This window comes from Saccopteryx leptura, unplaced genomic scaffold, assembly GCF_036850995.1.
Source record: "Saccopteryx leptura isolate mSacLep1 unplaced genomic scaffold, mSacLep1_pri_phased_curated manual_scaffold_93, whole genome shotgun sequence".
Taxonomy (NCBI): Eukaryota; Metazoa; Chordata; class Mammalia; order Chiroptera; family Emballonuridae; genus Saccopteryx; species Saccopteryx leptura.
The window spans coordinates 51478-65347 of NW_027095774.1; the positions used below are offsets into that span (position 1 = coordinate 51478).

Below are 13870 nucleotides of genomic sequence, written 5' to 3' on the forward strand. Positions count from 1 at the left end.
GGGCACCCGCAGTCTCAGAGACCGCCCACCACTCATCAGGCAGCACGTGGCAGCGCGGGCACCCGCAGTCTCAGAGACCGCCCACCACTCATCAGACAGCACGTGGCAGCGCGGGCACCCGCAGTCTCAGAGACCACCCACCACTCATCAGGCAGCACGTGGCAGCACGGGCACCCACAGTCTCAGAGACTGCCCACCACTCATCAGGCAGCACGTGGCAGCACGGGCACCCGCAGTCTCAGAGACCGCCCACCTCTCAGCATGGAGCACGTGGCAGCGCGGGCACCCGCAGTCTCAGAGACCGCCCACCACTCATCAGGCAGCACGTGGCAGCGCGGGCACCCACAGTCTCAGAGACTGCCCACCACTCAGCACGGAGCACGTGGCAGCGCAGGCACCCGCAGTCTCAGAGACCGCCCACCACTCAGCACAGAGCCAGCAGTCAGCCAGGGAAGAGAGGCCCAACCAGAAACGCCCCATCTCTCACTCTTAGCTGCCCTGGGAGTCTCTGAGGGGAAGAACAGCTTCTCCCACCCAGTGCTCATCGGGGGTGGGCAGCGTCTGAGACCCTCCCCTGCTGCTGGCTCTGTGGCGAGAGCCAGGCCACTAGTCATGACTTCACTGAGCATTTTTACTGCCTGGCAGAGCCCGAGCCCCTTCGTGTAGTGCAGGGGTTTCAAACTCGCGGCCCGCGGGCCGCATGCGGCCCGCCGAACAATTTTGTGTGGCCCGCAAACTAATCCACGAAGTTCAAAATATTTTGGATAAAATTAAGTAAGCCTAGGGGCCTACTTGTATTTTTCATTTCTCTAGCATCCTAGCTTAGTTAACAGCAGTTGTGATGCGAACTACAGTTTCTGGTCGTTTTGTGACACTGAGTAAACTGCATGTATAATTTTGCTTGTTGTACTGATTTTTTTTTTTGTTTTCAACTGCAGTGAGAAAAGTGTTGCATAACAGTTGCCTTTTGTAGACCTAGTGCGGCCCGCCGAATGGCTGTGATCTTGCTCTGCGGCCCACATGCTGAGTTGAGTTTGAGACCCCTGGTGTAGTATTAGAATCTACTCACATGAGGTCTGGAGACCCAGCCCTGGGTCTCTGTCGCAGCCCGTGGGGCCGGGCAGGACCTGCACGCCCGCTCTGTCCCTGGCTGGGCTCATTCCACCCAGCCGTCCTGTCCTCCTTAGGACCCTGGTCCTTCCCACATCCTGCTGACAAGGACCGGCGTGGGCGGGCGTGAGAGCGAGTCAGGACGCTGCCCTGAGATGGGAGCCTGGAGGAGTTCTGTTTCTGGTTGGGCATACAGAACCTCGCTGTCTGGCCTGGGAGGGGAGGTACTTACTGCTCTGAAGTGTACTTACTGGTCTGTCAAGTACTAGGAGAGCCGTGGGAAGAGGGAGCTGTGTGAGTGCAAATTAGCATCATGATTAGATGTCCGGCACCGAGAGGAGACACACGACCCTAACCCCACCTCAGCGGGGAGCAGCCCACACGCTCAGGGCCACAGCGCGCAGCCAGACCTCTCGGAGGCTGCCATGTCCTCAGGAACCGGGCTCATTACCTGTGTAGTCCTCTTTGTCCTCAGGAACCTCGGCCGGGGATGGTGACACAGCGGCCCTGGGCGGCTCCAGCTCCGGGGTGGAGAGCTCCAGCATCCGGGAGCGGGACTGGTGGAAGCTGAAGGTGGTGTAGGGGTGCTGCGCCCTGCCGTACAGGGTGAGGCTCCACTCCTTCAGCTTCCCTGGAAGGCACCGACCCGGAGTCAAGAGCCCTCCCTGGGGAAGCTCTCGAACTCCGGCCCCTCATGGAGGTGCCAGCTGCTGCCCAGCTTTGGCTCCCAAGCCCCCGGCCTGCACATAGTAGGGCTCTGCAGCCCCTCCTTCACTTCCGAGCCATCAGGACCAGGGACGTGCCTGCTGCCCATGCTCTCTGCCCCAGGGTCTTCCTGCAGCCTCCCCAACGGCCCCACCCCATCACTAAGGACAACAGCCTCCCTTCTCTCCCGGAGTACCTGACTCAGTGGGCAGGCCTGGGGCACATGGCCCCGAGCAGTGTTCCTTTCTTTGAGCCATCACCCTGGCCAACCCAAGAGCCAGGCCCCAAACGCCTGCAGCAACCCCCCAGGTCTCTCCCGGCCAGGCCAGCTCTGGGGGACGTGTGTCCCTGACTTTGAAGCACCACTCCTAAGCTAGCCAGCTCCTAGGATACAGCCACTCAGACACTTGGTGGCCATTTCCCCAACATGTCCCCACGTGAGTAGGGAGGGCAACACCAGCAGCAGGTCAGGGGCTCGGTGCAGACACAGGCCCTGGCAAGCTGGCCGTCTTCAACCCCCAGATGCGGCAGACCCACATTCAACCCCAGCACCGGATCCGGGCATCTGAGGCCCTGAGTGACTGTTGTCATTAGAGTAGGGGCACAGAGACTGCATGGCAGGACCAAGGGCTCTGCAGTGATGGTCTGCATCAGGACTTATTTCAGACCTGCGTGATGTCGCCAGACAACCCCAGCAGAGCCCTGGCCACTGAGACTAGACTCTTACTTTCAGAAGCAGTTCTGGTGGGCAAGCCAGAGGGGCGGCTCTAGGCCTGGGGTCACCACGCAGCCATGTGGAGGGAGAAGGAGGAAAGAACCCCAAGAAACTGAAACTGCAGCTCGTAAGCATTCTCCACACAAGGGGAATTTTTTCTTTTTCTCTGTGTGTGTCTATCAGAGATGATGGATGCAGCTAAGCCACTGTGCTGATCATTCCACAGGACACATAAGATATCACACTGTGCACCTTACACACAGTTAGCACCCTATGCCAGTCACCTCTCAGTAAAACCAGGGAAGCTGGCCCTGGCCAGTTGGCTCAGTGGTGGAGCTTCGGCCTGGTGTGCAGGAGTCCCAGGTTGGATTCCCGGCCAGGGCACACAGGAGAAGCGCCCATCTGCTTCTCCACCCCTCTCCCTCTCCTTCTTCTCTCTCTCTTCCCCTCCTGCAGCTGAGGCTCCATTGGAGCAAAGTTTTCCCAGGCACTGAGGATGGCTCTGTGGCCTCTGCCTCAGGCACTAGAATGGCTCTGATTGAGGCAGAGTGACACCCCAAGATGGGCAGAGCATCACCCCCTGGTAAGCATGCCAGGTGGATCCCGGTTGGGCGCATGCAGGAGTCTGCCTGCCTGCCTCCCCGTTTCCAACTTCAAAAAGGTACAAAAACAAGCAAACAAATAAACAAACAAACAAAAAACCCAGGGAAGCTGAATGTCAAGAAACCAGAAGGAGAGAAGGGGCTGGAGGGGAGGCGAAGCTGCAGGAGTAGAAAACAGACTTAATTTTTGTTTAAAAAAAAACCCATGGTATATATTTCTTTTCAGGAGCATAAATTTTTTAGAAAATAAAAGTTTAATTTCAAAAAGCTATAAACAAAGAGGTTGTATGGTCAAGAAACAAAAACATTAAAAAGCTGCACTACTCAGAGTTTGGCTTCATAGTTCTGAATACACAATAATTCAAAATCCCTGCCTGCACGAAGCACAGTGGACGTGGACCACCAGCCCCAGCCTGGCCACCGTCTCTCTCCCCACAGGCAACCCAGTGACCCATCTGTCATGAATCCTTCCAGAGGTAAATTCTTATCCAAGCAAGAATGAACATACACCCGGCCCTGTCCCCTTTATTCGGAGACCTGGTATCCTGCACCCCGTTTTTACAATTAATCATGCATCTTGGACATTTATACAATGGAATACTATGCAGTCATGAAGAAGAAAAGGAAGTCACTTTTTGCAGAAGCATGAATGGACCTGGAGAGCATTATACTAAGTATGATAAGCCCTTCAGGGAAAGACATCTCACTTATATGTGGAATCTAATGAACAAAATAAACTAACAAGTAAAATAGAGACAGATTGACTCATACACAGAGAGCTGACAGCTGTAAAGGGGCTTGGGTGAGGGAGGTGGAGGGAAAGAGCAAAAAAAGACAAAAATTCCCTCATAGACACAGACAACAGCGTGGTGATTTCTAGGGGTGGAGGACTGTGGGGGGGACGAATGGTAATGTATGAAGCCTTGACTTGGGGGTGAGCACACAACACAGTGTACAGAGATGTGCTGCAGACTTGGGCGCCTGAAACCTGTATAATCAGCGTTACCCCAATAAGTTGTTTTGAAAAAGAGGCATTTCTGTAATCACTAGTGAGACTGAGGAACACAACGCATGTCGGTGACCTTCCGTCCCTGCATTACAGCAGGCGCGATTCCCTCACCATCCCAGACTGGTGGACGTGTGGGGTGTCTGCAAACATGAGCCATTACAGCATACTAAGTGTGTGATCACAGCAGCCTGGGCCGGAGAGGTGAGCAGGGCTGAGCCCTCCCTGCAGGGACAGGGTCAGGGCTGGAGTCCCAGCTCTGCCCCCCAGGGGACACTTACTCTCTCTGCACCTCAGCTCCCTCGTCTGGGCATGGGGATGTCCACAACACCCATTACACCAGAGTGTGGTTCGACGATGAAGTGATTTAAAGACGGCTAAGCACTTAGTGTGGTGACCGGCATGCAGGAGCGGCTATCTAGTGTGAAATAAAATCTAACAAGCATATCATTTCATACCTTCCCCAGCCCACAGCTCCCACTGAAACAGAAAGATCAGCCTCCAGAGTCGCAGAACAGATGGAAGTGGAGGCCCAGGAACAGGACACCACTGGGCTCTGGTCTTGGGGGGAGGTCTCCTCCTGCCCAGCCACTGCCCCTGTCACCAGGAATGCCCAGCACACTCAGGGACCAGACCCCCAGCTGGCGCCCTCCTCTCCCACCAGCCCCAGTGCCCACACTCAGTCCGGGGAGCTGAGACACTGAGTGGAAAACCAGAGAGAGGCAGTGGGGAGCACCTCGCCGGCTGCCCCGACCCCCTCGAGACCCCGGGCCACTCCACAGAGCCAATGTCAGGGGCTGGTGACCTTCGGAAGGCCGGTCTGCTTGAAGCCTAGTGTTTAACAAGAGTAACTTGTTTTCTGGTCAAGACACATGGGCGGCATGTCTCCCTGCAAAAACCCAACTAATAACCTTCTTTCCTTATTTTCCAGGAGGAGGAGGTCTTAAAAGGGATTTAAATCCAAATTCTTTGGCTTCTCTCCTCAGATTTCTGAGACTGTACAAGAAAGTACAGCAAATCCTCTGCTTACACACAAGACTCTGCTCAAGTCACCAGCAAAGCCCAGCGACTGTGGTTGTGACAGGCAGGGGACCATCCTCGGGGAGGCCTGCAGGGCTGCCAAGAATGGCTTTCTCATCATCCTCCGTCTTAGTGTGGTGTCTCCCCTGGATGAACTGAGTTTGTAATGAACAAGCAGGATTATTCTTATTATTCAAAGAAAGAACAGAATTAAGGATAAATTTGCCAATAGGAAAGTACCACCAGCAAGGACGTGCTTCATTTCTTGGCAACTTAATAAAAAAATGTTTATTGATTGATTTTTTAGAGAGAGAGAGGGAGGGAGAGAGAGAGAAATACTGACCTGTTGTTCCACCTACTTATGCATTCACTGGTTGCTGCTTGCATGTGCCCTGACCAGGGATCGAACCCGCAACCTTGGTGTATCAGGATGATGCTCTAACCAACTGAGCTACCCAGCCAGGACCTGGGCATTTTGAATTAAGCAGTAAAAGTTCTGGCAAGGAGAATTTACAATTGAGAGGAAAGGTAGAAGTGGATCTATTAGATTAAAACCTCTCATCTAAGGCCCTGGCTGGGAAGCTCAGTTGGTGAGAGGTGCTGTCCTCATATGCCAAGGTTGTGGGTTCAATCCCTGGTGAGGGCACACACAAGAGTCAAGCAATGAATGCATGAAGAAGTGGAACAACAAATTGATGTTCTCTCTCTCTCTCTCTCTCTCTCTCTCTATATATATATATATATATACATATATATATATATATATATATATATATCTCAAATCTTAACAGAATTTTAAAAATCTCTCATTTATTACTTTTGAAAGCCTGGGTTTTCTTTAGCCATAAGGGAAGTTATTAACCATATTTATTAATATTTTACCATATTTAAAACATGCAGGGAGAATTCTTTATTCAAAACAATAAAGAGAGAGAGTCCTAGAAAAATCAAGAATTCTGTGTCAGTCTAACACGGTGGTGGAAACTTTTTTTTTTCTGAGGTCCAGGGAGCCTGCGCTATGAAATTTACCGAGCTTAATGCAGAGCTTTGGGTGGAAGGGATAAAAATGGCTTCATCTATTTATAAAAATATACAAGAACATGTTAACAGACTTGATTTTATAGTATGTGTATTTCAATAAAGCTGTTATATGAAATACTGTATATATACACACAGAAATAACAACTTTAATAAATTTAGCACATAGTTAAAAATGCATGTTAGGTCCACACTACAGCAAGCAGGAGGGAAGAAGACAAAGAGGACTTGGGAGTGGACAGGAAAGGACAAGAAGGGTACACACACATGTGCCCCTCACACGTGTGCACATGCACACACAGAGCCAGGTGCAAAGTAGGGAATATGGGAGCATCTTCCTCATGATCTTGTACCACAAACCCCTTAGCGATGGCAGTGTCACATGGATCATTCATTAGCCTGAGAGCAGCAACATAGAGACCTCCAAGAACAGAAAGAAAAAGGGCAACTTTCAAGAGAAGACACAGTTTATACACAAACACCTGAAAAGTCTTCACCCTCCTTCATAATGATCACAACACAACCTAAGGGAAAACATCATTTTTCTCCTCTAGAACTGTGGAATGAATATGCCGATGGACACCTCCTGAGGTTGCAAATTGGTTCAACTATTTTGAAAAAAAAAATTGGTAATATGTAGCAAAAGCAGATACATTTGTGGTTTCCACCTCTTATTTGTCCCAGTAATTGGATTTCTGGTGAAGGATCCCAAGGAAATGATTTTAAATTCAAGAGAAAGCTTTCTGCATTAAGTTGTCTGTTTATAATGACAAAAAAACAAACAAACCCAGAAGCAATCTACATGTCCAATGACAGAAGAGTGCTTAAATAAATTATGGTATTTCTCCATGGCAACGTATTATACAAAATACATAAAATGCTGCTTGCAAAGGATATACGATGACACTAAAAAGTGCTCAATGTGCAAGTAACAGAGAGAAATACGCAGCGACATCTGCAAAGTGTCGGAAAAAAAGGGCACATGGAACTGAGACGTACTTTCGACGGTGCCATGCTTCTGACAGGAATGAAGTCAACCTGAGAAGGGGTTTCAGGAGAGTTCTTCCTCTTCCCATACCCTTTTATTTTTAATTTTTATCAACAATTTGTATTTTAGTTTAGTGTTTTCTTACATTCATGATCAAGAGACACAGAACAGACTGAACTCATTGTGATGCCCCCAGGTGCTCAGTGGTGGCGAGGCTGTACATGGACCGAAGGAGGTGGGGACAGTGACCTCTCTTGGATGAGGGGACACAGGGGCAATGTCACTGACACGGTCCCATGAGAAAGTAGAGGGAGGTGAAGAGCAGCCGAAGCAAACACGGACTGATGATGATGAAACAAACTGAACAGAACATCTTGATAGCCACGTGTGAGGTGACGGGGACCCCACCCAGCCCCTCAGTTCCGTTTCCAGGTTCACATTCTCCAGAAACGAGAGTGAGTGACACACTGGAAAGCCATCACAGAAGTAACAAACTCAAATCTGACTTCCCAGGTACCAGAATGAGACAGATGGAGCCACCAAATGTGGCTGCAAAACTTCAACTTCTACTAAAAACAAAGATGTCAGTGCCACAGAGGTCAATAAAAGTAACAATACGATGAGGACAGGCTGCTCTTAGGAAGAAGGAAATGTGTGAAAGAGCCACTACGAGAAATCAAGAAAGCACGGAACTTTGCATGATGAAAGAAGGGAAAAAGCCATCCCCCAGGGAGACTTTTTTTGACAGAGACAGAGAGAGGGACAGATAGGGACAGACAGACAGAAAAGGAGAGAGATGAGAAGCATCAATTCTTCATTGCTACTCCTTAGTTGGTCACTGATTGCTTTCTCATATGTGCCTTGACCGGGGACTTACAGCAGAGCGAGTGACCTCTTGCTCAAGCCAGCGACCCCACACTCAAGCTGGTGATCCCATGCACAACCCTGCAACCTCAGGGTTTCAAACCTGGGTCCTCCGCATCCCAGCCTGATGCTCTATCCACTGTGACATGACTTGGTAAGGCGGGGGAGACTTTTCTCCTGCTTTTAACCAATTATTCAACATTTTGCTAAGGACACACAACAGAAAACAGAGTTGACTAAAATTATATGCTCTTGATTTAACGAGGTTCATGGTGGCACACTCACACATTCATTCGTCCCATCAGCCTAGTACTGCCCTTCTCCATGTTTGAGGTGCTGAGCCCCCGGCAGAGAAGCGGGACTAGTCCTGCACCACAGAGGCCAGCTGCCTATCCCCAGCAAAGCCACACCAGACCAGTTCTGAACAGGAGCCTGTGACTGCCTATCGCTCTCCAATGTCACACAGAGGTCACTAAAGCCCCTGTCCTGCCACCAGGATACAGATGCTATCCAGGTCTCCTGGACAACAACAGTCTCAGGCAAAGCCCACACTCGGAGGCTGCCCAGGAGGGGCTGTCCCAGGACAACCATAGCGGGAGGAAGGGCTCAGGTAGGGAAAGAGGGGGAACAACCATCAAGCTAGCCAAAACGTTCAAACAGAACAGTAGGTGCTGGGCCAGGGAACATCTTCCAAACAGGCCTCGTCAGAAAGGGTGTGAGCTTCACCTCCTGTCAATCACTGCAAGCCTCAGGTGCACTCTGGGTTATGTTACCTGCCCCTGCCAACAGCTAAATGCAGGGCAGTCTGTGGGGAGTGAAGCCACAGGCTCCCAAGTACTGCTGACCCCTAGGGCCACTGCAGCTCCTACCTGTGTGGGAACAGGCCAGACTTAAGGGAAGGGGGCGGAGCCCAATTTGGGAGCCACAGATGGAATACAATGTCACATTCATGGAGTAAAACATAATTAGTGCTTGTACTTGGAGGTCGATAGTGTGAACTCTCTGAACTATCCTGAGCAATGTTTGAAAAAATAATAATTTCCTGAGTTCTTTTTTTTTAAGTCTTCCATTCAAGCAAGTGGAGCACCTTTGTGAGACCATTGAACCCTTTGAGTAGTGAATTTTTTGATAACCCTTTGAGTGAGGATGGAATTAATGTTCATACTACTCAAAGGGTTAATAGAATTCGGTGTATAGATGTCATATGGGATGGGGTTCCAAGACGCTGAATGTCAAGAATTAGTTGTTGGATGTGTTGACATTTTAGCCACCATGGTCAGACACTGATCAGAATCCTGAAACCTTTAAACATCCTCATAAAGGATTTGTTCATATAAAAACTTCCTGCACATGAACGTCACCCAAACCTCTGGAGCAGATGCTATTTCTCCCATCGTTCATGGGCAGAAACAGAGACTGAGAAAGAGGTTCCCTGACCAGACAGGAAGGGGCCCCATTGGAACTCAGATCCCAGCTCTAAGACACTGCCCTGGGCTCTCCCAGAACAGGGTCCCCAGGTCATAAGTCCTTTGTGCCAACTGCAATACTTGTGGTTGCCGGGGTCCAGCCCCGGGGGGGATTCAGGGGTCCCACAGGAGGAGACGGCGTCGGCGAAAATGGAGTGAGAGAGCCGAATTCTTTTCTTTCTTTTTATTCTTTAGTTAGCATTTACTGCCACGCATCTCTACCAAATGCTGGTCTAGCTTTCTTTTTATGCACACACACTAAGTTACAATCACATGGTATTTTGTTTCACTATGGTTACATGTTTTCAGATAACAGTTAATTCATATTTATAAACTATAAATCAGGTGGTAAGTTATTCAAAGTACAGTTATACAATAGCAATAACAATATTGGTACAAACTTCTAAAAGATTAGTACTAATTAATAACTCTACTGTTGTTGTGAGTTAAGGGCGCAGAGAGAGATTAGCAGATGAAATCATTAAGGACTAGCAAAGGCCCACCGCTTGCTCAGGCAAATGGTCTTGAGTTCATGCAGTGTCCTAATTTTTCTCACAAGACTTCAAAAGGCTTGCTTATTAAGAAATTGTCATAACATCAAGAGTAACTTTTGCTTAAAGATATATAGAGTGCACCTGCAAGATAGCTTAGTAGCAACATGATATTAGAAGGCATTAATTGCTATTGCTTCTATGGATTCTTCCATATTCCTCTTTATTATCTGAACGAAAAACCTTGGGAAAGTATATAAATCTCATGAGAATGTCTCACTGAGAAAGCCCAGTAACTGCCTTTAGTGACAAAACAAGTCTTTTAACAAAACATTTTTTACTAGCCAGCTGCACTCCTATCCAAGGCCATGCAACAGGCCACTCCACTACACTTTACCTAAGATTCTAATGTCTAGTTAAACTTTATTTATTTACTATATTCATATACTAGCTAAGTTTTAACTATATTCTTTCTAACATGATTAATAAGAAATTCTCCTACAAACTTAACCCTTTACGAGGGATATTATAGCCAGCCTCTTATGTTTATGAGCCCAGTTCAAGGGGCTTACAGGCTTTTCTGTGGAACTTACACCTTCTGTCTCATTTTCAAAGAAATTACTACAAATCTACAGGGAAAGCACGGTACTATTATTCCTGTGTCATAAATAATAGCACACACCCAGAAAAGGGGGGAATATAAGGCCAGATTAATTCAAAAGATTAAAGGGGGAAGTGTCATTGTGCCTTTCCTTGCAGTGACTTTGTCAACCCGCAGCTGTTGGTCTTACTGCGGTGACTCTATCTTCTTTTGCTGTGACTTTGTCAACCAGCAGTTGTGGATCTTCTTCTGCTGTGACCTAGTTAGCCAGCATTAGTGGATTGGCTCCCGACATCTCCCCCTTTTTTATTATTTAAATAAAGCTTTTGTATTTTCACCGTTGATTCTTTGAGATTGCTGTTTAAGAGTCGGAATATGACTGGAAGGACAAGAAGAGTGATAATTGCCACAGCTATTATTATGCCTATATCAGTAGTCAGAGAGGTCAGGCCATGCATAGAAAACATACTTTTAATGTTTTCAACAAATTGATTAGCTACTTCTGAGGCAGAGACTAAAGAGCCTAAATGTCTTAAGTTTTGTATTTGCTGATGTAATTTTCTCAAATCTAAACTGATATCACTATTATTCCATACTCCTAACAAATGATTCTGTACATTATTCCATGCTATGATAGACTGATTGTATTCTAAAGGAGTCACACATATTCACTTGAATCCTGCATGGCATCTAAGAGTCATTCTAGCCTTCATAGCTAACAACTCATTACATATGTGAATAAAAGCCTCCTCTAAAGCATTTACTTTCATTTCTAACTTTCTATCTATAGTCTCCTGTATTGCTAATGCAAGAGATATATTACGAGATAAACTATTTACATGATTTGCAGTGTGAACTGATTGAGCTAAAGCAGTGGTGGAAGCAGCTACAGATTCTATAATAGCAATAAGAGCAGTAATTTCCAAAATCAATTCAGCAACAAATTGCTTTTCTCGATGGTGAGCAAGCGCTTCAGAAGCAGCCTGTAGTGTATGCAACCCTGGGTCATCATACCAAGGCTGAGACAGACTAATAGGTAACATCACATAAGGTGGCTGTCGCAAAATAAACATAACTTGAGCTTTGGTGTCAATAGATAGACAGTTTGTTAAAACACAGTGAGAGCAGGAAATGCTAAATATAGAATTATAAGTACTAACAGAAAGATTACTGTCTATTGTAGCAATCAAGAGTATATAAGGAGTCTGTACACAAGCCTGAACAAAAATATTCTGAACTGGATAAGGGTAAGGCCTAACCAAATATGCTGGTGCAGCAGCTGCAATTAGCTGTCAAAGATTTGCTTGATACCTGGTGGTTAATTCATTCTGATAAGTCAGCTGTGCAGGTATCCATTCAGCAGACTGCCAATGTGTGATAATTTTATTTAAAGGATTATATTTATCTGACCAACTGTAATCATTTCCTGCACTAATTTTCTATAATCATATTCAAAATAAGGACTAGACCAATCTTGTATAGTGAAATTAACAGCATATGCAGTATAATTCATATAATTGTAATATGCACATTCTTGCCATGGGGGAAAACCAAATCTATTCTCTACAGACCACCAGTAAGGCTCTTGAGTTGCCTTTTTTGGAGGATAAAGTTTACATGGGTGAAATTCCTTAGGAGGCAATGTAACAGGATTATACTCATGGGTGTCAGGGCCTCCAGGCATTAAAATTGTGAGAGACCATAAGTCTCTTGTTGGGTGTCCAGGTTTATTACTTTTAGGAGAGTCAGTCAAAATAGTCTTAAGTGTAGTAGAAAAACATTCAGAAATCTTGTGAGTATTATTAAACATAAAACATATAGGTATTTTATCCGTTTTTTCATGAAATGAGAAATTTGAATCAGTTTTATGCATAATAAAAGAACTACATGATTCTTCCAAAAACTTAGTATGATTATTAAACACAGGTACATCATCTCCTCCCCAAGTAACAGGCTTAACTAATGGTGGATTTGGAATATAAGCCCAATAAGATTTGTTTTGTCCAGTAGCCTCAACATTAAGTACCTGAATTGAAAGTATAGCTAGCATAGCAATAAACATATTAACAGGGTTACGCTCTATATTTTGCTGATGACAAATTGAATCAGCCCTTTCAGACAACGCCTTCAACTGGCCCCAGGTTGGTGGGTTGACAGTTTGAGTAGAGCGAGCCATCCGTTGATAGGGAGGTCGTCTAGCTCCCTGTAGTGACAATCGCTGTATTTCTGGAGTAACAGGATTATACGGAGAGCTCCTTGATGACCTCTGCTGGGAAGTCACTGATGACGCGGGTGGCACAGAAGTCTCCTCCAGGCTGGATGGTGTATAAGGAGGAGGAGGGAGATAAGGAGGGGGCAGCGGCGGCAGCGGAGGCCTCTGGTGAGACATGGCGAATTAACCGGTCTGGGATTCAAAGAGGCGAGTCAGCGTCTTGTGGAAATATACAAGCATACCCTCTCCCTTGAGTTAAAATTACATCTGGACCTTTCCATTGACCTGTCAATAAATCCTTCCACTTTGTCATTGGTTTAGGCTTATCCAGATTCAGATTCCAGTGTCTCAGCATGCGAGTGTGGCCTTGAGAGTCTGAATTAAGATTGTTAATAACAAACAAAGCATGATTTAAAAGCTGATGTGGGGAACTATATTTTAACTCACCTTCCTGTAGTTTTTGAATCTGCATTTTCAGGGTCTGATGAGTCCTTTCTACTATACCTTGTCCCTGTGGATTGTAAGGGCTGCCAGTAATATGTAAAATATTAAAGGTGTTACAAAACCTTTTAAAGGCAGCTGATGTATATGCTGGAGCATTATCAGTTTTAATAGCCTTTGGCATTCCTAGAATAGCAAAGCAGTGAAAAAGATGTTGTACTACATCCTTAAAGGCCTCTCCAGTTCATGCAGTACAAGCAACAGCATTTGAAAAGGTATTAACACAAACATGTACATAGCAAAGTTTGCCAAAAGATGGAATATGACAGACATTTATTTGCCAAAGGTCATTGGGTCGGAGTCCTCATGGCTTAACTCCAAAACTACGATTAGAAAAGTCAGTAGGGCACGTGTTACAGCTATGCACGATAGCTCGAGCAGCTTCACGAGATAGTTGAAACTGCACTCTGATTTGGTGCAGATGCATTCTGGTGATGTAAAGCATGTGAAAGTTTAGCTTCTTCTACTGCTGTAAACACTGCTTTCTGCTGTGTAAGAAAATCAGCAAGACGATTTCCTTCGTGTAGTGGTCCTGGAATAGAAGTGTGAGA

General features: G+C 46.6%; 1 protein-coding gene across 1 annotated transcript in view; it reads right to left on the reverse strand.

Moving 5' to 3' along the window:
* The window catches only part of LOC136387127 (proprotein convertase subtilisin/kexin type 6-like), a 29623-nt gene extending 16333 nt beyond the window's left edge, over positions 1–13290 (reverse strand). Inside the window, 5 exon segments of the mRNA XM_066358187.1 lie at positions 1362–1400; positions 1562–1741; positions 4597–4618; positions 12853–12983; positions 13266–13290. Coding sequence (XP_066214284.1) covers positions 1362–1400; positions 1562–1741; positions 4597–4618; positions 12853–12983; positions 13266–13290 — 397 coding nt within the window.
* Between the last annotated feature and the right edge of the window lie 580 nt (positions 13291–13870).